General features: G+C 47.8%; 1 protein-coding gene across 12 annotated transcripts in view; it reads left to right on the plus strand.

Annotated features, from left to right (window-relative positions):
- Positions 1-22,008, plus strand: part of CHRM3 (cholinergic receptor muscarinic 3) — a 469,218-nt gene extending 447,210 nt beyond the window's left edge. For 10 of the 12 annotated variants that reach the window (XM_032491931.1, XM_032491934.1, XM_032491929.1 and 7 more), the window contains one exon: positions 6,275-22,008. In XM_032491931.1, coding sequence (XP_032347822.1) covers positions 6,294-8,066 — 1,773 coding nt within the window. In that variant the 5' untranslated portion in view covers positions 6,275-6,293 and the 3' untranslated portion in view covers positions 8,067-22,008. Of the gene's footprint in view, positions 1-4,327; positions 4,477-6,274 lie in introns of all 12 variants that reach the window. The other 2 variants (XR_004324171.1, XM_032491930.1) reach the window with 2 other exon arrangements.
- The last annotated feature ends 589 nt before the right edge of the window (positions 22,009-22,597 follow it).

The following is a 22,597-nucleotide window of genomic DNA, read 5'->3' on the forward strand; positions in this document are numbered from 1 at the left end:
AACAGCTTTATTTTTACTGTAATCCTGCAGTGCTGTCAACCGTAGGCGCGATGTTGTACAGCAACCTCTAGAACCTGTTTATCTCACAGAAGTTTATACCCACTACATAGGATCCACTGGTTTCTCTCTCCTTGCAGACCCTGGGAACCACTAATCTACCCTCTTCTTCTGTGAGTTTGACAGTTTGACAGTTTCAGATAGCCCAGACACTAACTACTCTAGATAGATAGATAGATAGACAGACAGACAGACAGATAGCTAGCTAGCAGACAGACTATATATATATATATATATATATAGTGAATAGTGCAGTACTTGTCCTTCTGTGACTGGCTCATGTCACTTAGCATGATGTCCTCAAGATTCATCCATGTTGTCGAATATTGCAGCAGTTCTTTTTTAAGACAGAATAGTATTTCACTGCATGTATATACCGCATTTTCTTTATCGACTCATCCATCCAAAGAGTTTTTAGTTTATTTCCGTATCTTGGCTATCATGAATAGTGGTACAGTGAACCTGGATGTGCCAATAGCTCTCCGAGATGCCGATTTCAGTTCTTTTGGATAAGTACCCAGGAGTGAGATTCCAGGATCATATGGTAGTTCTACTATTAATTTTTTGAGGCGCCTACAATTGTTTCCCATAGTGGCTGCACCATTTTGCATTCCCACCAACTGTGTGCAACAAGGGTTCCAATTTCTCTACAACTTCACCAGCGTTTGTTGTCTTTCGTTTTTTGATGACAGCCCTCCTAACAAGTATGAGACAGTATCTCAGTGTGGGTGTGATTTACATTTCCCTGATGGTCAGCGATACTGAGCATCTTTTCACATACCTGAGGGCCATCTGTATGTCTTCTTCAGAGAAATGTCTATTGAAGCCCTTTGCCTACTTTTGAATGGGTTATTATTATTAAATATACCTTTTGCTGTTGAGTTGTGGAAGTTCCTTATATTAACTCTTTATCAGACACATGGTTTGCAAATTTTTTTTTTATCTCATAGGTTGCCTTTTCGCCCTCTTGGTTGTTTCCTTTGCTGTGCAGAAGCTTTTTAGTTTGCTGTATTCCCACTTGGATATTTTTGCTTTTGTTGCCTCTCCTACCCTTGAACTTGTGAATACCAGGGTCGTGAAGCTTATCCCCCATGTTTTCTTCTAGTTTCACAGTCTCAGGTCTTACGTTTCAGTCATTCATCCATTTTGAGTTGATTTTCATTGTGGTGTAAGACAAGGGTCCAGTTTCAGTCCTTTGCATGTGGACATCCTGGTTTCCCAGCAGTCACCTGTGGAAGACGCTGTCCTTTCCCCGCTGTGTGTTCTCGACACCCCTGTCAAAGACCAGGGGACATGCGCACGTGGATGTATTTCTGAGCTTTCTGTCTGGTTACGTCGGTCTCTATGTCTCTCTTCAGGCCAGGAGAGGCATACTTTGTTTCACACACTTCACTTTACTGTGCTTTGCAGACACTGCATTTTTTATAAATTGAAGTTTTCTGCCCACCCTGCGTCAAGCAAGTCTATCAGTGCCACTTTTCCAGCAGCGTTATTTTTTAATTAAGGTGTGTGCATTTCTGCAGACACAGCGCTGTTGCACACTAAATACCTGAAACTTTCAGGAAACAGTATATATTGAATCAAGGTTGAATTAGAAAAAGAACAGTGGCCACCGTTTCAGATGTGCCAAAGAATTCGGGTCAAACACCGCCCAACAGGTTGTGATTCTCAGGTTTTCTCGTGGTTACAGAAAACCCCAGAGCCTGGGAATACCGGGGCAGGCATTTAATGAACCCACGGTAGAAAGCTCGTCCTGACTGCAGGTGCCTTTCCTCAGTTCTGGCTTCTTTTATATTCTGTATTCCCACAAAGCATAATTGGGCTGGAATATTATACAATTTCTGGAGCTCTCAAGATTCACAGAAATGAACTAGAAGACAGCATTGATCTTAAGCTTATTTCTGAAATTCCTACTTACATTATTCACTGTTATCAGTCAACTGAGCAAAATAAGTTGCTATTGAATTTGCACAAACATAATGTTATTTGCAGGGAGCAATCTGACAGTGCCTAAAAACTACATGCTTCTTAAAATTCTTTTATCCATGTTCCCTAGCTCATCCAGGGTGTGAGTCCATGGAAGGCAGAGTCCTGACTCGCTGAATTCAGGGCCACCGCTAGAGTGACCGGACCTCAGCAGTGCTTCCATGAGGAGTGTGGATGTTGCTGATGACGCTTGTGTTAACAGGGGCCCGCTTAGCTGCGGGTGACAGTGATCTTTCTCAGGTAGCCCAGGCTCACATAACTGGCAAGTTCAAGGAGGCAGAGTTGACTTCAGGAATGGCTAGATCCAGGCTTGAAAGGACATCATTATCGTGTCTCTGTTCCACGCATTCCCTCCCATCTCCCCTTCCCCCTACCTCTCCTCTGTGTTTGCTGGCTTCACGGATTTCCCATGTGGCTGTAAATAGAGTCACCAGCACCTAAGATTCCCAAAGATCAGAGAATTACCCTGTCTATCCCACATCCGCATCAAATCCCACAGTTCTGCTCCTGTGTGCGGGTCCCTCAGGGCCATCACTGCGGGGGAGGGGTCAGAACCGTGTGATTGGCGCCCACCAGAGACACAGACCGGGGAGGCAGGCCACTTCCAAAAGAACAGCTGAAGGAAAGACAAGCAACAGACGTCCACTGCAAGGGGTTGACAGGAGGGAGAAAAAAGATGGAAGAAGACTGATGCACCGTCAGCACAGATACAAAGCTCCGGCTTTCTTAGCCATTACATTTACTCATACCGAAGCCAGCATGTGGTCTAGGTGATCAGAGCAGGATCTGTCCCGTGTGGCAGGAGAGCAGAGACTTAGAAAGTGCCTTGAGCATTTTTTTGTTTTTAGCATCTTAAATGTATTTTTCTTTTTTTTTTTTTCCTATTGAAGTACAGTCAGTTGCAATGTGTCAATTTCTGGTGTACAGCACAGTGTCCCAGTCATGTGTGTGTGTGTGTGTGTGTGTGTGTAATGTTTCCATATTCTTTTTGCTTTGAGTGTTTTTAACGGTGCTATAGAAGGTCATGGGAGATTCAGAGCACACCAGGGAGTGGTGGGATGGGGAGGGAGGAGGAGGGAGAAGGAATCTAAAAGGGGCCATAGCACAGCCCACACGGTGCACAAGGAAACCTAACTGCTGTGTCTGGGCACCTTTGGGGTGTAAGATGGTGGGAAGATAAAAGCTGGTCAGAGTACAAACCTTCCTCGACGTACCATAGGGTTGCTCCTGATAAACCCACTGTAAGTTATCATCAGCTGAAAATGCATGTAATCCACCTGACCTAGCAAACATTGTGTCCTGGCCTAGACCCCTGAACCATGCTCAGAACACTCACCTTAGCCCTCAGCTTGGCAAAGACATGTAGCACAAAGCCTGCTTTATGGTAAAGCGGTGGCTGTCTCATGTGATTTACCAACTACTGTACTGAAGTGGGAAACAGAGTGGTTGTCTGGGTCCAGAGTGGCTCTAAGTGTAGCAGTGGCCGACCCTGGTGGTCACGGGCTGCCCAGGACCCGCGGCTGGAGCTGCCTGGCCTCACGAGAGAGCACCCTCACTTGTAGCCCTCACCTGGAGAAGAGGCCGAAACTCAAAGTACGATTTCTGCTGAAGGCGTATCACTTTGCACCATCACAAATTCCAAAGGTCTTCAGTCTAATCATCGTGAAGCTGGAGACTCTGTGTATAAAAAAATCAGCAAACATCTGGTGCAGGAAAAAGAGAAATGCATGAACAAGGGTGATGATGCAAGTAGGAAAACGTGATACTGATCTGATCTGAGATGAGTGATACTTACCTGTGTAGTTCAGGACACTGGAGAGGTGTCCTAGACTCCCCAGTAGGGCGGTGGTCAACCCGAGTCAGGACGTTGAGCAGAGGGGTCTCGTAAAGACGAGCGTGGTCTGTCATTGGCGTGGTAGCGGGGCCACGTGGGAGACACCAGGCAAACGCCTTCACAACTGTGTCAGCTGGGACCCAGGTGGAGGGAGACAGCACATAGCTTTTCTACATGTGTGCCTTCGGAGAAGCCACTGGTGCAGCTGAGGACCCCACGGGCATGTGGCACTTCCCAAATCTGGACATCCTCCCGTTGGGGAGTCGTAGATGTAGATGAGCTGACACCTGATAAAGCCCAGAGAAGTAAAAAGAACTAAAGAAGAGAAAATGCATCAATTCCCTGTATTTGGAAACGAGTGCGAACTAGGAGACTCCATCTACACTAGCACCGTGAAGCTGACGCCTTCCCTCCCACTGTTGCCACTACTGCACGTGTACTGTCTTTCAGGTGACCAATGGTATCTCGTAATTTTTAAGTGTTCTTCGATTACACTTTGAAGAGGAGCTTTCGCCAGTTAGGAGGGACTAGTTGTCTGCAGTGTCTGGATGACCTGGTGATGAGGCAGAGTGGGGTCACGGTCAAACGTGGAGGCTCAGGTAGGCTCGGATCATCTGGGGGCGGACACCTCTGCCCCTTTACCTCACTCACTAGCTTGAAACCTTGGACAGATTACTTAACTATCTAGGTTGCAGTTTCCAGGAAAATAATGTTATTTTAAGGATTAAATGAGATAACGCATGTGACAGTTTGCAGCATGTGTGCCCTGTGGGAAGTGTCCAGTGAACACTCCCTCCTGTCATTTACGGTGGCACAAGTCGAGCCCTGAGCACCCCGGCAGCCAAGGCTAAGTGAGTCACTGCTCGGTGAGACGAGCGGTAGGACAGTGACAGCAGACACCAGACCTGCGCGGCGGGCACTGTGCGCAGGCTCTGGTCTGTTTTGTATGTTAAAACATTTTGGTGAGAAACAGAGTTTCTGACCACTTACTGTTGAATTCTAGATTGAATTTATACCACTATACAGAATGTTCCATTCCCATTTTTCTAAGAGGAAACTGGAACCCAAGGAGGTTAAGTAATACCCAAGATCCCGCCCTCAGGAAGTGGCTGATGTAAGATGTGAGCCTGTGCCTCTGGGACTCCAAGGCCTCCCTGCTACCCCTGCGGCCTTTCCAGGAGGCTCCATGCGCCGTGACTGCAGTCCTCCCAGGGGTGCTGCGGCACGCCTGGTACAGGCTCGATCTAGGGCTCTTGCCTTGCATACGTGTGTACATAGTTGCATCATGAGAGTTTAGTCGAACATTTTTTTAACCAAGAGCCTGAACCCAGCAGAAGTGTTCTTAATAGATTTTCGCTGTGATTCTGAAAAGTAGAGTTCCTCGAGTGGCCCTCCTGGAGGGATGATTTACTGCCTCTAGCCCACAGAGGGCAGCGATGTGAACACTTCTGAGCCAGCTGTGTCCTCGAGTACCAGCCGGGGGTTCAGAGCGGCTGAGCTGGGCTCAACCAAGGCTTCCCAGGACCGCACGGGAGGACCTTCCTGCTGATGCAGTGATTGTAACGATTCTTAGTCGCTTACTTATTTTGCACTACCTGCAATTTGGCAACTATGTATATGCAAATACACATGTGGTGCTAAAATGCTTTTTCTACCTAACGGTAACATATCTAAACACTGGATGTATTCCAAGCTGGTTTGGTCAGTTCAGAACAGTCTGGTAAAGGTTCTGCATGTTAACAGGCCAAAACTAGCAGCCCCGTGGACTGTTACCAGCCATTAAAAGGAGCCAGCACATCACTGCTGGTAACTGTGCTGGGAAGAGGTCACACAGTGTGAAGTGACTTACTCGTTTCCACCCACGCTCCAGGTCGATGCTGTTCCTTCCAGTGAGGCTGAAGTGGCTGGAACTGCCTTAAAGTTGCTTTGTCTGAAGCCTTGCGTAGGTCAGCACCCAGGTGGATAAATGCGTATGAGTGATGTCGGTTTCTCGTGCAGCAGGATGGCAAAGCCATGCTGGAAGAGCATCATATAAGCCTCTACTGCTTCCCCCTTCTTTTTAAAGTCAGAGAAGTAAGGGAGACTTGGTTTGAGAATGAGTTCTGTGGAAGTGGGTGTGGCCTGGGTCTGGAAACGTGGCAAACGTTCAGCGCCCGCTGCCAGCTACTTGTGTCTCCTCGAACAAACCCCTGCCTGCCCCACGCCTCACCCTTATTTAATGTGCTTGTCCTTACTGAAGTGCCGCTGACAGCCTTTAAAGTTCGAGAGTGTCCTTGGTGGGTCCCTCTGTTGGGCTCACCTCTGAGCAGGACCTGTTCTCTTGTAGGCTGCAGTGCAGAGAACAGATCAGATGAAGGCAGCAACCTTCCTGACTCTGTGTTTTCTTTCTCTCCCCAGACCATGTCAGAGAGTCACCATGACCATGCACAGTAACAGCTCAACCTCACCTCTGTTTCCGAACATCAGCTCTTCCTGGATTCACAGCCCTTTGGATGGGGGGCTGCCCCCAGGAGCCGTCACTCACTCTGGCAGCTACAACCTCTCCCAAGCAGCCGGGAATTTCTCCTCCCCAGATGGCACGGCCAGTGACCCCCTGGGGGGTCACACCATCTGGCAAGTGGTCTTCATCGCGTTCTTGACCGGCGTCTTGGCCTTGGTCACCATCATCGGCAACATCCTGGTGATTGTGTCCTTTAAGGTCAACAAGCAGCTGAAGACAGTCAACAACTACTTTCTCCTCAGCCTGGCCTGTGCTGACCTGATTATTGGGGTCATTTCGATGAATCTGTTTACCACCTACATCATCATGAACCGATGGGCTTTGGGGAACTTGGCCTGCGACCTCTGGCTCTCCATTGACTACGTGGCCAGCAATGCCTCCGTCATGAACCTGTTGGTCATTAGCTTCGACAGGTACTTCTCCATCACAAGGCCACTCACGTACCGAGCCAAGCGAACGACAAAGCGGGCAGGCGTGATGATCGGCCTGGCGTGGGTGGTCTCCTTTGTCCTCTGGGCCCCCGCCATCCTGTTCTGGCAGTACGTGGTGGGGAAGAGAACTGTGCCCCCCGGGGAGTGCTTCATCCAGTTCCTCAGCGAGCCGACCATCACCTTCGGCACGGCCATCGCTGCCTTCTACATGCCCGTCACCATCATGACCGTTCTGTACTGGAGGATCTATAAGGAGACGGAGAAGCGCACCAAGGAGCTGGCTGGGCTGCAGGCCTCGGGGACAGAGGCCGAGGCCGAGAACTTTGTCCACCCGACCGGCAGCTCCCGGAGCTGCAGCAGCTACCACTTTCAGCAGCCGAGCACAAAAGCCTCGGCCCGGAGCACGTGCGGCCGCTGCCACTTCTGGTTCACCGCCGGGAGCTGGAAGCCCAGCTCCGAGCACATGGACCAGGACCACAGCAGCAGCGACAGCTGGAACAACAACGACGCCGCAGCCTCCCTGGAAAACTCCGCCTCCTCCGACGAGGAGGACCTGGGCTCTGAGACCAGAGCCATCTACTCCATCGTTCTCCAGCTGCCGGGGCACAGCGCCCTCCTCAACTCCAGCAAGTCGCCCTCGGCAGACAGCCTCCAGGTGCCCGGGGAGGAGCCGGGGGCAGCAGGCCTAGAGGGGAGAGCCGGCCGACCGCAGGCCCAGAAAAGCCTGGACGGCCGGGGCAGTCTTCAGAAGAGCTTCTCCCAGCTTCCCATCCAGTTGGAGTCGGCTGTGGACACCGCCAAGGCCCCGGACGGCAGCTCCTCAGTGGGCAAGACCACGGCCACTCTGCCTCTGTCCTTCAAGGAAGCCACCCTGGCCAAGAGGTTCGCGCTGAAGACCAGGAGCCAGATCACCAAGCGGAAGCGGATGTCCCTGATCAAGGAGAAGAAGGCAGCGCAGACCCTCAGCGCCATCCTGCTGGCCTTCATTGTCACCTGGACGCCCTACAACATCATGGTTCTGGTGAACACCTTCTGTAACAGCTGCATCCCCAAGGCCTACTGGAACCTGGGCTACTGGCTGTGCTACATCAACAGCACGGTGAACCCCGTGTGCTACGCCCTGTGCAACAAGACCTTCAGAACCACCTTCAAGGCGCTGCTGCTGTGCCGCTGCGACCAGCGGCGGCGGCGCAAGCAGCAGTACCAGCAGGGGCAGTCGGCCGTCTTCCACAGGCGGGTGCCCGAGCCGGCCTCCTAGAGGCGCGTCCACCGCGGCGCGCGCACGGCCGCCCGCCCCTCCGCTGGGCGTCAGTGAGGGTGGGGGTGAGCCCTGTGACGACAGAACGCGTTCTCCTCGTCCCACGGTGAAAGGAGCTGCCTGTTTACCGATCCCTCCCATAAACCCCGTTTTGCTATGAAGAGTCAAATACCAGTTCAGCAAAAAATAAGCAAGTGAGCAATGAGCATAGTGCCGCACAGGAAGAGATCGATTCTGACTCAACTTTGCCTTTTGGTTTTTTTTTCTTAAAGAGGGGAAACAATGTTTCGTATCACTTCTGCACCCAGATTGGCATGCCCGGGCCGTTTAGTCCCCACCAGCTCTGGACTCTCATTGAGCATAACCGGCCGCGTCCCCAGGTGTCACCCAGACCCCACGTGGGACACGGCAGGCTAGCAAGTCCACGGTTCCGAAATGGTTTCACACGCTGAGGATGGACCCTCTTGTCCCCGTCTTCTGTTGGTATGTCGTTCAACTCTATTTGTGGACTTGATTCTCGATTCTCGCAAAGTAGTGTTTTGTGCAGTTCACGTTTCGTACAAATAAAAGCTACCCAAGTACACACATGTACATGTATGCGTGTGTGAGTTCCGTGCGTGCACACACCGTGTATGTAATGTGATGGGAATCTCTGAACTGGCAAGTTGTTCCAGCAACGTGTGCTTTCAGTGCTTTGGTGACTGAAGTTCTCTAGGATCCTAACCAACATAAAAGTGAAGGAAACCCAGTGTGGTGTTCTGGAAACCAGGGCTGTTTCTCTGGAGAACAGGCAGCAGAGAGCATCCAGGCCCCTGGCCTGGTCTGTGTAGGGCGTCAGCCTCGAGGGTCTGGGGGCAGGTGGCTCAACCAGGCGCTGAGGGAGCGGTCCCCTCTGCCGATCCCCCCAGCCGTGCTTACTCGAGTCAGGGCCCCTCCGAGCTCAGCAGGGGAACTGCACCCACATGCTGGAATTTGCTTGTCCACATCTGAAGGTCGTACACAAAACTGCTAGCTAAACAGCCTGAAACTCAGTAACCGTGTCACGTTTCAGGGTTACGCAAGCATCGCGTAACACAAAGCAAGAGAGACGCTTAGGGGCCAAGAAGGACGGGGTTCAGCTTCTCGCAGCCCGGCATCTTCCTGTGAAGTAAGGGCTCACACCTTTGCTGCTTAGCGGTGGCCAGGGCTTCCCGGTGTGCGCTCTGCGACCTCCACCTGGGTAACAGGTGGGGTTGAGGAAGTCACGTGTCCTCTCAAGAAAGCATTACACTTTGAGAAGCCTTGCCTCCCATTGATTTCCTGACGTTACTCAAAAGTGATTTTTGTATTTGCTTCTGAATTGACCGAACGCTGAATGTTCTCTTGGGGGTGGGGGTGCTGTCACCGACCTCTGCTGCTGCTGTACGAGGCAGGGGGTGCTCCTGCTTTCCTTTCACTGGGGCTGTGTGGGGAGTGGGCGGTTGGGGGCGGGAGCGGAGGGCAGAGCCTCCCTTTGTCCAGGGTCTTGTGCTGTGAGCCCCGAGCCGGGGTGCAAGTTGCTTCTGTGTTCAGTGTGAGCTGGTGTTCACAGCAGAGCTTAACAGCAGTGGACGTGTACTCAGTGGTGTCTGTTTTGAACTATTTAACTTTGTGTTCTGTTTCTATGAAGGTGTATTTACGCAGACTTCACCAAGTGTCTCTCTAACGCCGATAAATGTCACCCTTCAGTCTTCAGCAGTGGTGGCCCCAGATGACTCTTCAAGGTCCACCTGAGCAGTGAGCAGGGTGTATCAAGCTTCCTTGTGGCTAAGAAGGGAGGAAAGTCACTCTGTGGGTGTCGGGAGGTGCCTCGTTCAGAAGTCAACAGTGACTTCAGCGTAACGGCTCGTTACCCCTAGTGAAACCTGACGGGAACCCGTCAAAGCGACCCTCCACCAGTGTGTTTGAGCTCACGTGACGGGGGAAAGGGCACATCAGCATGAATGCAAGAATGGGTTTGGGCCCACATTCCAGCAAAGAATGAGAAAAAACAATCTTCTAACTTACATAGCAAACTACAGAATGTCACGTCATCCGTGTGCTAACGCGCGCTGCCTGTGGAGCGGGTCCGTCTGTGTTTGCTCGTGCCCCGGCGCTAATAAATCCGTGAGTGCTGATTCCAGCCTCCCCATTCTCTCTGAAACTCCTATTTTGCCTCCCTCTCAAAAGGCCATTTCCTATGTTTTAAAAATAGAGAATTAATTTTAGAAATGGAGGAAACCCTGAGTTTCGGCAGAACTGTGAAGGTTCGTAACAATCCTGCTTAAACGCCGTCATCTCACCCTTGTCCTTCTACGATGGAAGGAGAGAAAGAAGCCCAAGGTGGGTTTAATTGTCAGATTGGATTCAAATCCCTCATGAACGAAAGCTGCTTGTAAATACACTCTACCAACTCCGTTCATAGAAATGTGTGTCCAACTCTTAGGTCGTTCTCAGAAAAGGAAAATAAGAAAACAGATTCTTTTGAACATGGAGAATTGAAAAGTGTGACCAAAGGTGTAGTGAAGTGTTTGTCACCAGACGTGTGTTTCTCAAAGTGCTTGTCATTGAAAAAGGTACTCAGCATTTCTAGATCAAAATGTCTTCATCCGCCAAACGGGAATCAACCCATTTCATTCCATGTGAATGAAGTTTGCCAGGCTCTCAGGATTGGGTGCTTTAATGGAAAGAGTGAACTAATCAAACCTGAGTAAAGCACAGGTGAAGAACCACCCCCCAGCACAGACACAGGCGCACACACACGTTCTCATCCTGTGCCCCGCTGGGCTCTGTTCTCTTTGGTCCGTCCCCTCCCTGTGGTCTTCCAGCTGGTTCACCGTGTCATCCTGATCATCCTTGACTTCAGACTAGCCCTGACTCTCCAAGCGTGTTCCATCTCTGTTCCCCCTTTCACGTGTCACCGTGTTAGACTCTGGAAGAAGGCGAACAGGCAGGGAAGCGCGAGCATGAGAAGCCGCAGTGGCTGAAGACTCAGAAGTCACCCCGGCCCTCCCCGTCAGCCCCCCGTGTGCACGTGGACAAGTTCCATCTGTTTTGTTGGTAAACCTGGAATTTTAAATTTCACTTCAGTCCAGGATGACCACTGGTGGCCTGACCACCTTACAAGCGGAGCTGTTGGGTAGCTGTTTGTTGGGCTTTTCAGTGCTCTCTCTCAGAATGGACTGAAACTGCACAGAATACAGCTCCCCAGACAGTCACCCCTCCTTCACCCAGCCACTCCCGCAACCTTTCCTCATGCGCAGTGGGCGACAGCGAGGGGCAGCGGTGCAGACGCGAGGCTGTCCGAGGCCCCAGGGCAGCGTGGCCCCTTCCCTCTGCGGACTTCAGTGCCGCTGCCCCTCCTTGTGCTTTCGTGACGCAGGTTTCTAGGGATTCAGCCTCTACCAGGATCAGTGCCATGTGAGTCAGTGCTCCAGACCTAAGTGGCGGTCACCCAGGGCTCGTTAGAACCGGGAAGCCCGTTTTCTCTTTCTGGCTTCAGTGTCACAGCCTGAGAAAGGAGGCCCAAGTTGAGACAATACAAGTGAATGAAGAAAAACAAACTCATAAGGTGACTGTACTCAGCATAAGTTGTAACTGCATCGTGTTTTGTCAGCAGGCTCCAAAATGGGCAAGTATTTGTACTGCTGTTTAGTTGGACACGCGCTACATTCACAGCTTCGGGCACAGAGATGGACGGTGCGCCGGACGTGTGGAAGCGGATGCCCGCGTCCTTTAGTGTGATGTCAGGACCATGCACGTTCTGGTAGAACTATGGAGACTTGGCAGAGCTCTGACCCTGCCACTCTTGGCCTGGGGGGGACATTCCAGATAGTCACCCAGATCCAAGGTGGTTCTTGTCTGAGCTGCACACAGATCCCACACGAGAGGCACATGGAACAGGAGGCCGTGGTCTCAGCTGCAAAGACATGTTCATAGCACTTCCCACACCCAGATAACCCCGCCTTCAACCTGAAAGCTTATGCCCGGAATACAGACATCTCTTCTTACTCTTTCTTGCCGTCCAAAATAGGTACTAATTCTGCAAGTTACATAGCACACCCCAAACTAATTTTATCATGTCCTGTGATCTCCCTGATGATTGGTGCCTGTGGCCAGCACCTTGTCTGTCAACCAGTAGACAGTAAACATTGTTCAGTGTTAACCAGCTCCTTGTAATTCATATGGCAAATATTTCCAAGAATTGTGTGCATGTCAGTGCCCCAGGTTTCTGCTGTACCCAGGGGTCATTGAGCTGGGAAAGGAGATTAAAGGAAAAGTGGTTCATTACTAGGATGGTTTCCTGATAAAATGTGACTAAGCAACAAGGAAAATATTTTAATGGATTTGAAGTAGTAAATATAATTAAGAGGACAGGAAGGGAAAGAATCAACTTTCCTTTATCCCTGGAATTTGGAAGCGTTTTACCGAGCATGGTCAACTCCACCTGGTTGTCCTAGCAAGAGAAGTAGTGGGGGAGCCCAGAGCGTCCTGAAACAGAAGGCTTCTGTTGGTACAGGTGAAGTTCTGTTAGTTGGGCCTAAAACAGCCACGCACGTAGCTTTGCTTGGTGTGGAAGTTAGGAGAGAACCCATTCTGCTGTGCAAGCATTCGGCAAAAGCCCTCTCTTCCATCCCTTCCTCACACCCAGCTGGGGCTCCAGCCTCCTGCATACATCACCCCAGAGAAACCCCTCCAGGGCTCGTGCTTAGAGCTAAGAGAAGGCACATTCTGAGCAACGCACCCCCCCCCTTTTTTTCCCAAACACACGGGAACTGTCTCTAAGTTTGGTGCAGGTTTGAGGGGCAACTAAATTCAAATTGGCTTCCAAGTTGGTGAGTCAGCACATTGGCTTTTCTTGGCAGAAAGCTTTCTGGAAAACGTCTATGAAATGTTGAGTGATGCTCACATCCTTCGGATTCACGAGGGTGTAGAAACCACTGTCCAAAGAGATGGCTGTATACTTGCTTTGTAAGCAAAAGGCATGTATCATAGTTGCATCTGAAACGGTGTCCCTGTCTTTCTCACGGCACTGGATTTTACCTTTTTTACTTCCTAGTGTCCAGCACTTCCTCGGTAGTCATTTTAGGTATGTCATGTGCCATTTTTATTCCTTCTCCTAAAAATAAGTCAATTGTCTGTACTATAAAATGATGCCTGCAACTTTGTGGTGATATTATTTCCTAAGTTTAATGGTGAAATAAGGAAATAAAACTATAAGTAAACAAAGAATGTGGTTGGCTTTCTTTGTAGTCAAAGATCAATGATGCAGCAACAGTTTTTTCTTGTGTAAAGGCGTGGGGGGCACTGCAGAGGTAATTGTGAAGCAGACGGTTATTTGCATTGACTTCTCGCTTGTATTTTTCTAATTTTTTTTAGATTTTGAGGTGGGTGGGATAATTTGGCTAATTTATTTATTTAATGGAGGTACTGGGTATTGAACCCAGGACCTTGTGCATGCTAAGCACATGCTTTACCACTGAGCTGTACCCTCCCCCACCCCCCGAATCTCTCTTTTTCTTATGCACTCGAACGTTCTTCAACCATGAACATTGCTGCTGTCATAGCCCGGGACACTTAATGCCCTGTGTTGAGGACTGTGAATGTATTAACTGTATCTGCACATGTAATCCTTATTTTAAGACTGCATGTGAAGAAAAATATTTATCTCTGGATATATACTGTTGACCTAAAATGAAGAGACCGCCAGTTATTTGTCCAGCAAAGATGGGTTTGTACGGGACCAGCAGAGAATTGGTTCAGGGTCTGCAGCAGTGGTGAGCCCCACGCAGTCCCTGCACAGCAAAGGCAGGAGAGGCTCTTACGGGGGATGGAAGTCCAGAGGGCTGAGTAAACAGAGAGTCCGTGGCTTTGCGTTGGGTGCACCCCTGCCAGGAAGGAAGGGTCTGTCGGCGTGCTGTCGGCTCTGCTCCCAAAGCAGGGTGTGAGGGCTCCCTGCTGGTCTCCCAGCTCTGGTCCACTGAGCTTCTGTTGCTTAGTTTTTTACAGTACGTTGCAGGGAGTTTTACTTTCCTCTTTTGAAAAGAAATGCTTATCTCTTGCTTCCCCCGCCTTTTTTTTCTTTTTTTTTTTTTAAGAATTCTTACTTGTTTCTTTTGAAACCATCAGATGTTTTCCTACTGAAAGTCAAAACCAAGAATCATGTTCTGTCACGTTGACTTTAAATAACGCTCACTTCCGTTTCTGTCATCTTTTTGTAGGTACCTTACTTTTACTTGGTAATCAGAAAAATGATCGCGTCAGGCATCACTTCCTTGAGCTTCTCTTCATCCCAGACCCTACCATGGAGTGGGGGCATTTTAAATACAAGCTCGTGATAACGCTGTGAATTCTCTAAGTGGCATGTCTCCCATAATATCTTGCTTGTAAATCATGTCTCTATCACACTTGCTCTTAATTCATATTGCCGGTTGCTCTTTTCCGTAAGAAACATGGAGTTGAGCTTTAAGCGCCGTTACTTCTTGGATCTGGAGGAGACTGTTCCCAGGAGCCGTGTAGGCTGTGTGCAGACCTGACTTCACCCGGCCTTGCTCTTCTCGTGACTACCACCAAGCCTCTCAAACCATCCTCCCCAGCAGGTGATTCATAGGAACAACAAATAAAGGATTTGTCTCTCTGCTACAGGCAGCTGCTTTGGAAGCTATGAAAACAGTTCAAAGTGGTGGTTGTGGCATATTTATAGCTCGCCAGATGAAATTTAGTTTCATAGTCCCCATGAATTTTCAATAATTACTTCTTTCTTTGAGATTTTGGCCCATGGATCTTTAAGTAACACAAACCCCCCCACACACCAACCACACTGGCACCTAGAATTCACCATTTAGAAACCTGACGTCTTCAAATGATGCCTAGAGCAGGGGGTAAGTATCTTTAGAAATAGTCGACTATATTGTGATGTTATCTGGGTTAGCTTGAAGTGAAAAGACCCGTGGCGCTTGCCAAGACAGTGGAGCAGACGGATGTGGTGCTCACCCTCTCCCACAAATGCAGCGAAAACTGCATCTCTGTACGGAACAAACCTCACAGAATACCGACTGAGCGTTGTCAGTGTCTCTGCCAATCAGAAGTACAAGGAGAGCCTCACAAAACTAAGTAAACAACAAGGTCCTGCTGCACAGCACAGGGAACTGTATTCAGCGTCTTGCAGTAACCTACGGTGAAACAGAATATGAAGAGGAATCCATGTATGTGTATGCATGACTGAGACGTGACGGAAACACCAGAAACGGACACAACATTGCAAACTGACTAAACTTCAATAAATGTGAGTGAACCTGAAGAAAAGGATCAGTAGAGGCTCAGATTCAGTTAGAGGAGGTTCGTAATTAACAGAGACGCTGAAGGAGGACCAGTGCTACCCGCCCCCCTGCGGTGAGCTCCTTTAACCGGGATTTCACACGAAAGGCCATCTCTGAAGTTAACTTCAGAACAACAGGAAAGGCCAGTCCTTTGCCCCTGGGCTGGAGGCTCATCTTCTCCCAGACACTGTTGTGGAAGACCATTCCCAGCTTTCCGTGGAATCAGGGACAAAGCTTCAGTTGTTCCGAGCAGCAGGGACAGGACGAGCCACCTGATGCTCTGTACCCACTGCCCAGCTCCCGCCATCAGCCCGCACTCCAGTCTGCTTCAGGAACCCGCTTCCCAGGGACCTGCTCACAACCCCCAGAAAACACTTGTTGAAATTCTATTTCCCTCCTTTTGATTGTATGAGACACCAATAGTACATGCCTAACGTCAGCTTTCCTTATCGAGGAGGGAAAACTGAGTTAGAACATGAGACTCTCTGCTCTACTAACCCTGCACACAGTCCCCTAACCCTTTTCTTCCTGCCCTATGTGTCCGGTTACCCAGAAGTAAGTCTCATCTCATTGACACCAAGTATATTAACTTCATACAGGCTTTCTAACCTGATGTAAGACCTTCCTGCTTTGACAAGAAGGAAATAAATTTGTCTCCTGGTAAGAAAACTAAGTATCATTGTGTTAGCTAATAGCTGGCAAACAGTAGGTGACTTCAGAAGGTAGAATCCATGTGTGAAGTCAGAGATACAGAGATAAATAAAAATAAAAATAAAAATAAAATAAATACTCACTATTCATTAAGATACAACAGATTCCTTTTTTCTTTTGGATTCAAAAATTAGATTTAGGTCTTAGTGCACTCCAAAGTTTGAGTAACCCTGCCTGGCTAGAATACCACAGATCCTTGAGTTGGAAGGGACCCTTTAAGGATTCTCCAGCCAAATTTATACTCAACAGGGACTAAATTCGCAGGGGTCCCTCCTTCTACAGCATTCTTGGCAACTGGTCACCGAGATTCTACATAAATAATTCCAAAGATGGGAAACTCATTAAATAAAGCAGACCAATTTGTGTTCAGAGAATTTTAATTGTTATGTTACACTTTATCCATTTCTTCTAGCCTCCAATTCTAGGGCATTGGTCTTCAAACTGGGGTGCAAATACCAATGGGGATATATGAGAACTTCCCGGGGAGTATCAGAGTATGGTCAGTTTAGGAAGTCATTTTCTATTTCCTCAGCTACCATCGATATTCCTTCTCTGTGCTTGAAAAGACTCTTTTCTCCTTTATACCTCCCTGTCTCCCAGTCTGCACGATGGAACTCTCACCCACCCCAAATGGCACTCCTGTGCGCAAAAAATCTGGACAATACTTTCAAAATGCACGGTTCCTAAGAGACTGTCCTGTGTCAGAAAAGGAAACAGCATCAGTAAGAAATGCAGAAGAAGACAGTGCTTTATTTCATCCAGGGAACAGACTGATGCTAAAGCTCTGTGCCTCTGTCACTGTATGTATCCATCATCTACCTACCTGTCTGTCCATCCATCTGTCCATCCATCCATCCATTAAGCTATTCATGAGTGAGAATTCAAAGGCGAAGAAGATGTCATAAGAACACGTATTAACACAATTACTTGAATTGGAAAATTAGGTCAGGTTTTTTCCTAATGTAAAGTAAGTGCAGTTTGGTTGATTAGTTTGACACTGAGGGCCGGCTTCCCAGTTGGATTATATGATGTACATTTTCCATCAGGTGAATGAAAAAATCGGCACTAGTTTTTGTTAAAATGTGTGTTGAATGAGCAGAGGTAATATGGCATATGCAGGAAATTGCATCCTTTGAATTGTTTGACTTCTGACCAAATTGTTTACAGACAAATTTAAAATATGCAAGAGGTAGAGAGCTTTCAAAACTTCTTTTGTATCCGCAAGAAAAAAAAAAAAAAGCAGAGCAATAGAAGACAGAACATTAAACTCCCTCATCCATAAAACAAGTTCCGCAGTGTAGGAAGACAACTCTCATTTACCACACAGCTCTTGTTCCTCACTTAAAGCTCCCTGATGACCTCAGCCACTCCTCATAGTTCATGTTCAAGGGCATCATGAGATGAGAAGGAGTGAGTGATCCCAGTAAATGTCAGCTCTGTCTTTTCCCATCTGCAGCTCACACCCCCACCGAGCCCGCAGATACACCTGTCCAGCCCCAGTGCCCATCATGCACAGCCAACAAAAGGCTGTGGTGACACCCACGGCTTCATTCTCTAAGACCCGGTGAGCAACTTGACCATAATTGCACAGCCTAATTCTACCCTTTGACGCAATCTCAGAGTGGAAGTGAGCCAGGAGGTAGGAGCCCATGAAGGAAGAGGGAAGCTGACAGAAAAGAAGTGTGTGTCTCACTGCGCTGAGGATGAGAGCGGATCCGGGAACAAGACCACTATTACATGGTTGGACTCAGTCGTGCTTTACATACACGGTGTAGGAGGTCATGCTTCTGAGAGAAGAGGGCGCCGTGCTCTTTGCTTCTTTCAATCTATTACTTTCTCTATCACCACCACCATCTCAAGCCCACTCCCGGCCAGATCTTGCACAAAGAACTAGAGCCTTCTCTAAGTACACCTTCAAGGAAAGGGCTGATGCAAAGAGAATAGAGAGGCAAAACACTTCTGGGCTTTTAAGGAGACTTTTAATCAACGTGTAATAGAAAAACAAGTCTGTAGAGCCATAACTTTCAAAAGCAATCAACAAGCACCTGGAAGAGAAAAATGTTCTTGAGAAGTCTAACCACCTCACCCCCTCGGCTTCTACCGAAGGACATCTGTCTCTGAGTCCCCAGAAATACTGCCCCGCCCCCCATGGAGTTTCTCTGAAGTGTATGCCCCAGGCCGTCATGGTCTGTCTGGCTGTGGCCCTCAGCTGAGCTGGGTGCTCTCAACCAGAATCATGTCTGAGTCTTCACGGGGCCCCCAGAGCCGCGCTCCCTGAGATCTGCATCTCTTCTTCAGCTTGTAGCCAGATGTTGCTGTTCTTGTGCTTGTTTTCCTGTTTCACAAGCCTTGCTCCTGTCTAGCTCAACAGCGTTCTGCCTCCTGTCAGGCAGAGGCTCCCGGTGGTTTGCGAGGTAGAGGGGATGCAGAGAGGGAAGCCCCCGGCGGTCCTCTCTCTTGGCCCAGGGACTCTGAGCCCCGGGCACTCCTCCAGGTCCACAGCGGCCTCAGACTCTCTGAACGTCCCCCCACACCCGGGAAATGCAGAGTTCTTCTGAAAGCTCCTCAGTCACCTCTCTCATGCCAGATCTTACTTTAAACAGTGCTGTTATTTGTGCCTCCCCCGGCCCCAGATCTTCCTTGTTGCAGACGTGCACTGACCTTGAAGAAAACATCTACTAATTTCATCCACAACAAGATATGAACGGTGTGTTAGTTTCTGTTTCTGTTACACCAAATCATCACAAACTTAGCTGCTTACAGGAATGCTAATTTACCCTTACCGTTCTGTAGGTCGCAGTTTAAAACGAGTACCACTGGATCAGAAATCCAGGTGTTGGCGGGGCTGTGTCCCTTCTGGACTGTCTTTCTAGCTTCTAGAGGCTGCCTGCATTCCTTGACTCATGGCCCCTTCCCTCTTTAAAGTCTGCAAACTCATCGTTGAATTTCTGCTTCTGTCATGACATCTGCTTCTCTGAGGAGGATTCTCTGCTTCCCTCTTCCACTTATAAGGACTCATAATTAAATTGGGCCACACAGATAATCCACAATAATCTCTCCATTTTAAGGTCCTTAGCTTAACCACTCCTGTTGGGTCCCTTTTGGCTTGTAAGAGAACATAGTCACAGGCTCTGGGAATTAGTACGTGGACATCTTTGGGGGCCCTTCTTCTGCTTACCAGAAGCGCTAATCCTCCCTGAGATGGACAGATGCTTGCACTTCAAAAGAAATGCCTATGAAATTGATTTCTGGAAGTGGAATCCAAGGCATGCCAGCATCTGGCTGTGAAAGAGGACTTTTGGAGAGGATGGGATGGGGTCTTACTAGCCTGTTTAAAAAGGGCATAAATGCCTATCTCAATGGCATATATAGACATGGGGTTAAAAATTCTAGGTTCCACAGCTGTTCTCTAATGGACTAATAATATGAATGTACATAGATTTTCCTGTTACTTCAAATAACATCCATTGTGTTTGAAGGGCCATATGAGTTTCTCAAATCCTTCTAAGTATGTTTTTAGCAGTAAGTCCCAGTTTTTCCCAAAAGAACCCTCAAAAATTCAGTGATATACTTGAATTAGTGACATAGGACAGAGGCCATTTCGCTGAATGCTTGCTGTGGGCAAGGCACTCTGCTCACATATTTGTGCCCCATTTATTCCTCCTATAATCTTACCAGAGAGTTCATCTGCAAAAGGGAAATCAGGTCTCAGAAAAGTTGCTCACCTAGGATCAACATCTACGAAATGACTGATCTAGAATTCAGATATTCGTCTGTCTAAAGGCTTTAGCGCCTCTTCCATGAAGTTACCGGGCGTCCTTTGTTAGTGAGTCTTCTTCATTTCCTCTCTCTTGTTCTCCGTGTCCCCTGTGCGCCTTTGGTCGTGTTCACAGCCAGCATAATCCACTTTTGAGACTGACGAGGAGGCCTAGTAGTGGACTCTGTTGCGCACGAATGCTCAGTGCAAGTGGTTTTGAGATGTGCAGGTGGCTGAGCCACAGGACTGAAATGGGTTCTGCCCTGGGCATGGTTTCTATGAGTCCAGGCTTTCAGGGACATTTGAATGAGTGTCAGCCAGGGAGTCCCCAGATTGTCCCCTTAACCCTTGCCTGTACCTCTGTCCAGCCTCTGATCTTCGGTTGGCCAACTTCTGTCTGGCTCCGGACCCTTTGCAGGGTTGTCTGTCTGACCTCTGCTGTGTCTCCTGGCCTCTCCTGGTAGCTTATCTGTAGGCTTGCTGAGCTGTCGGCTCCCTTGCTGATCACACTCCCAGGCCTTGCACTGATCTTTCTGGGTCTCTGCCACTTGCCTTGCGGGCCCTGGCTGCCCCTGGTGCTGGCTTTGACCTAACAAGACATGGTAAAGAGGAAGAATGGCAAAATATACTGTGCAAAGTTAACAAACAGAAACCTCAAGTAAATGAAGCCTGGAAACCAGGAGGGGTGGGTTTTCACACCCTGCTGTAACGTCAGAGCCCAACAGGAGACAGAAAGACTCCTCCTTCCTGGCAGGAACTCGGCCATTGAAAAGCCGTGGGTTTTTGTTTGCTCAGCCCTCCCGACTTCCTTCCCCCTGCAAGGGCCTCTCCTTCCCTTGCTGTGTGGGAACTGCACAGGGCTCACCGTGGCTGCAGACCCTGAGCCAGTTCTCTGCTGATCCTGAATAAACCCATCTTTGATGGAGGAGGACCTGACACACTATTCACTTTAGGTCAATAGTCTAGTTCAGAACAGTGGGGGTTTTTTGTGGGGGTTTTTTTTTTTTTTTTTTTTTGGTTTTTTTTTTTCTGTATGGTATAAAAATGCTATGATTCAAAATGTGTGGAACCCTTTTATTTAAGCCACTTCTTTCTCTGACAATAAAATAAGAATAATAAAACCCTAAGTATGTTGCATTATTTTAATCCCCGCACCCAGTTGGAGGAAGGGGTGGGGGAAGGGCTGTTTGTGTGCTGAGAGAGGAATTAACATGCCGCATTCAGTCTATGATTCACATGCTTTCTGAAGTTTCACACAAAGCTGAAATGGATGGCATCATAAAAACACGGTTGCGCAGTTAAGATTGGGACATTTCCAGTGACTATGTGACCTTGGTTGTTACTACTGAAGAGCTAGCTGGACAAAGACCACTGCTCGAACTCTGAGTCAGCAAAACCATGGAAGGCCCATTAGAGAAAGCAGTAAGTGTTCTTGCTGTCTCAAATCATTCTGACACCTGCTAATCAAGAAAGGGCCGGCTGTCCAACTTGCAGAACGAGTATAAACCAGGGAGAAAGTTCCAGCAGTCACATGGGGGCACACTTTCAAGAGCTGCAGCATCAAAGGCTGTACAGAAACAAAGCAAAACAAAACAATGGACATTAAGGACCTTGATTCAGAAACACTGACTGAACACCAAGAATCTTTGGAAATTCCTGAAACAATTTATTTTGCTTGTATTCTTTTATGTATACATGTGAAAAACACATATTTAAAAATCCACATCTAAATTCTCCAAGAGCTCTGTCATTAAATGTACAATGACAATATTAATGACAATATTAATAAAAATCACTGGCTTCTGTAAACCTAAAAATGTTCTAAAATAAAAATTTTCTTTAAATAAAAATAAGCATTAGGTAATAGTAGAATTGGAGGAGCTCTTCTTTCTCCTTGGTGCACAAAATAATGTTCTCACAACTGATGACCTAAGATTCAGTGAAGTACAGAATTTTCTGTTTGATTCTGTGTTATTTTGCTGCTAAAGTCAAAAGACATTATATTCCTAGAACAAGACGTAATGACTTTCAAAGTGTTATGTTAATGTTTCAAAAATCTGACTCCTTACCTACTTTACCAGCAAATGGAAAAGCAAACTATTTTAATAAAAGGAAAGCTGTTTGAAGTTAATAAACTTTTCTGTGGTGCAGGAATAAAGGAGTGTTTGTGTTTTGTTTATGTCTATCCTACCAAGTCACATATTTTTGTCCACCATAAAGAAGGCAGTTCGGATGGTACTCTGAGGGTTGGATTTTGAGAATTTAACTAGATTAGTGAAAGGAGATATATCTTGATACTATTCATTTGCCTATTAATATAATTCAGGTGTAAATGAAGAGTATTTTTGATAATTACCAAGTTTGTGAATATAAACTTTTTCCTCCTAGACTTCAATTCAGTTGATATCATTTATGCGATCATTTTCTGTAAATATACTCCCTTCCACCTGGATAGGAGTTGATTTATGATTGATAATGATTTCTAATTATGTAACACCGATCTAATTCTGCACTGAAATCAAATCAAAAGAATGTGACTTTTGTCATGATAAGGAAAGAAAAAATTCTACGTGTTCAAAGTTTTCCTCAATATCTCCTTTACAGTTGTAACCAGAAAAATCTGTGGTTCAATCCAATATGTTTCATTGTTCTTCAACGTTTGGCTTGTGTAATTGATAGCTGACCTGTTTACTGGGGATCCTGGCTGAGCAAAATAGGGTTTGAGAAACTGACAAGTGAAGAAATAT

The sequence above is a fragment of the Camelus ferus genome, chromosome 11 (genome assembly GCF_009834535.1).
Source record: "Camelus ferus isolate YT-003-E chromosome 11, BCGSAC_Cfer_1.0, whole genome shotgun sequence".
In the NCBI taxonomy this organism is placed as follows: Eukaryota; Metazoa; Chordata; class Mammalia; order Artiodactyla; family Camelidae; genus Camelus; species Camelus ferus.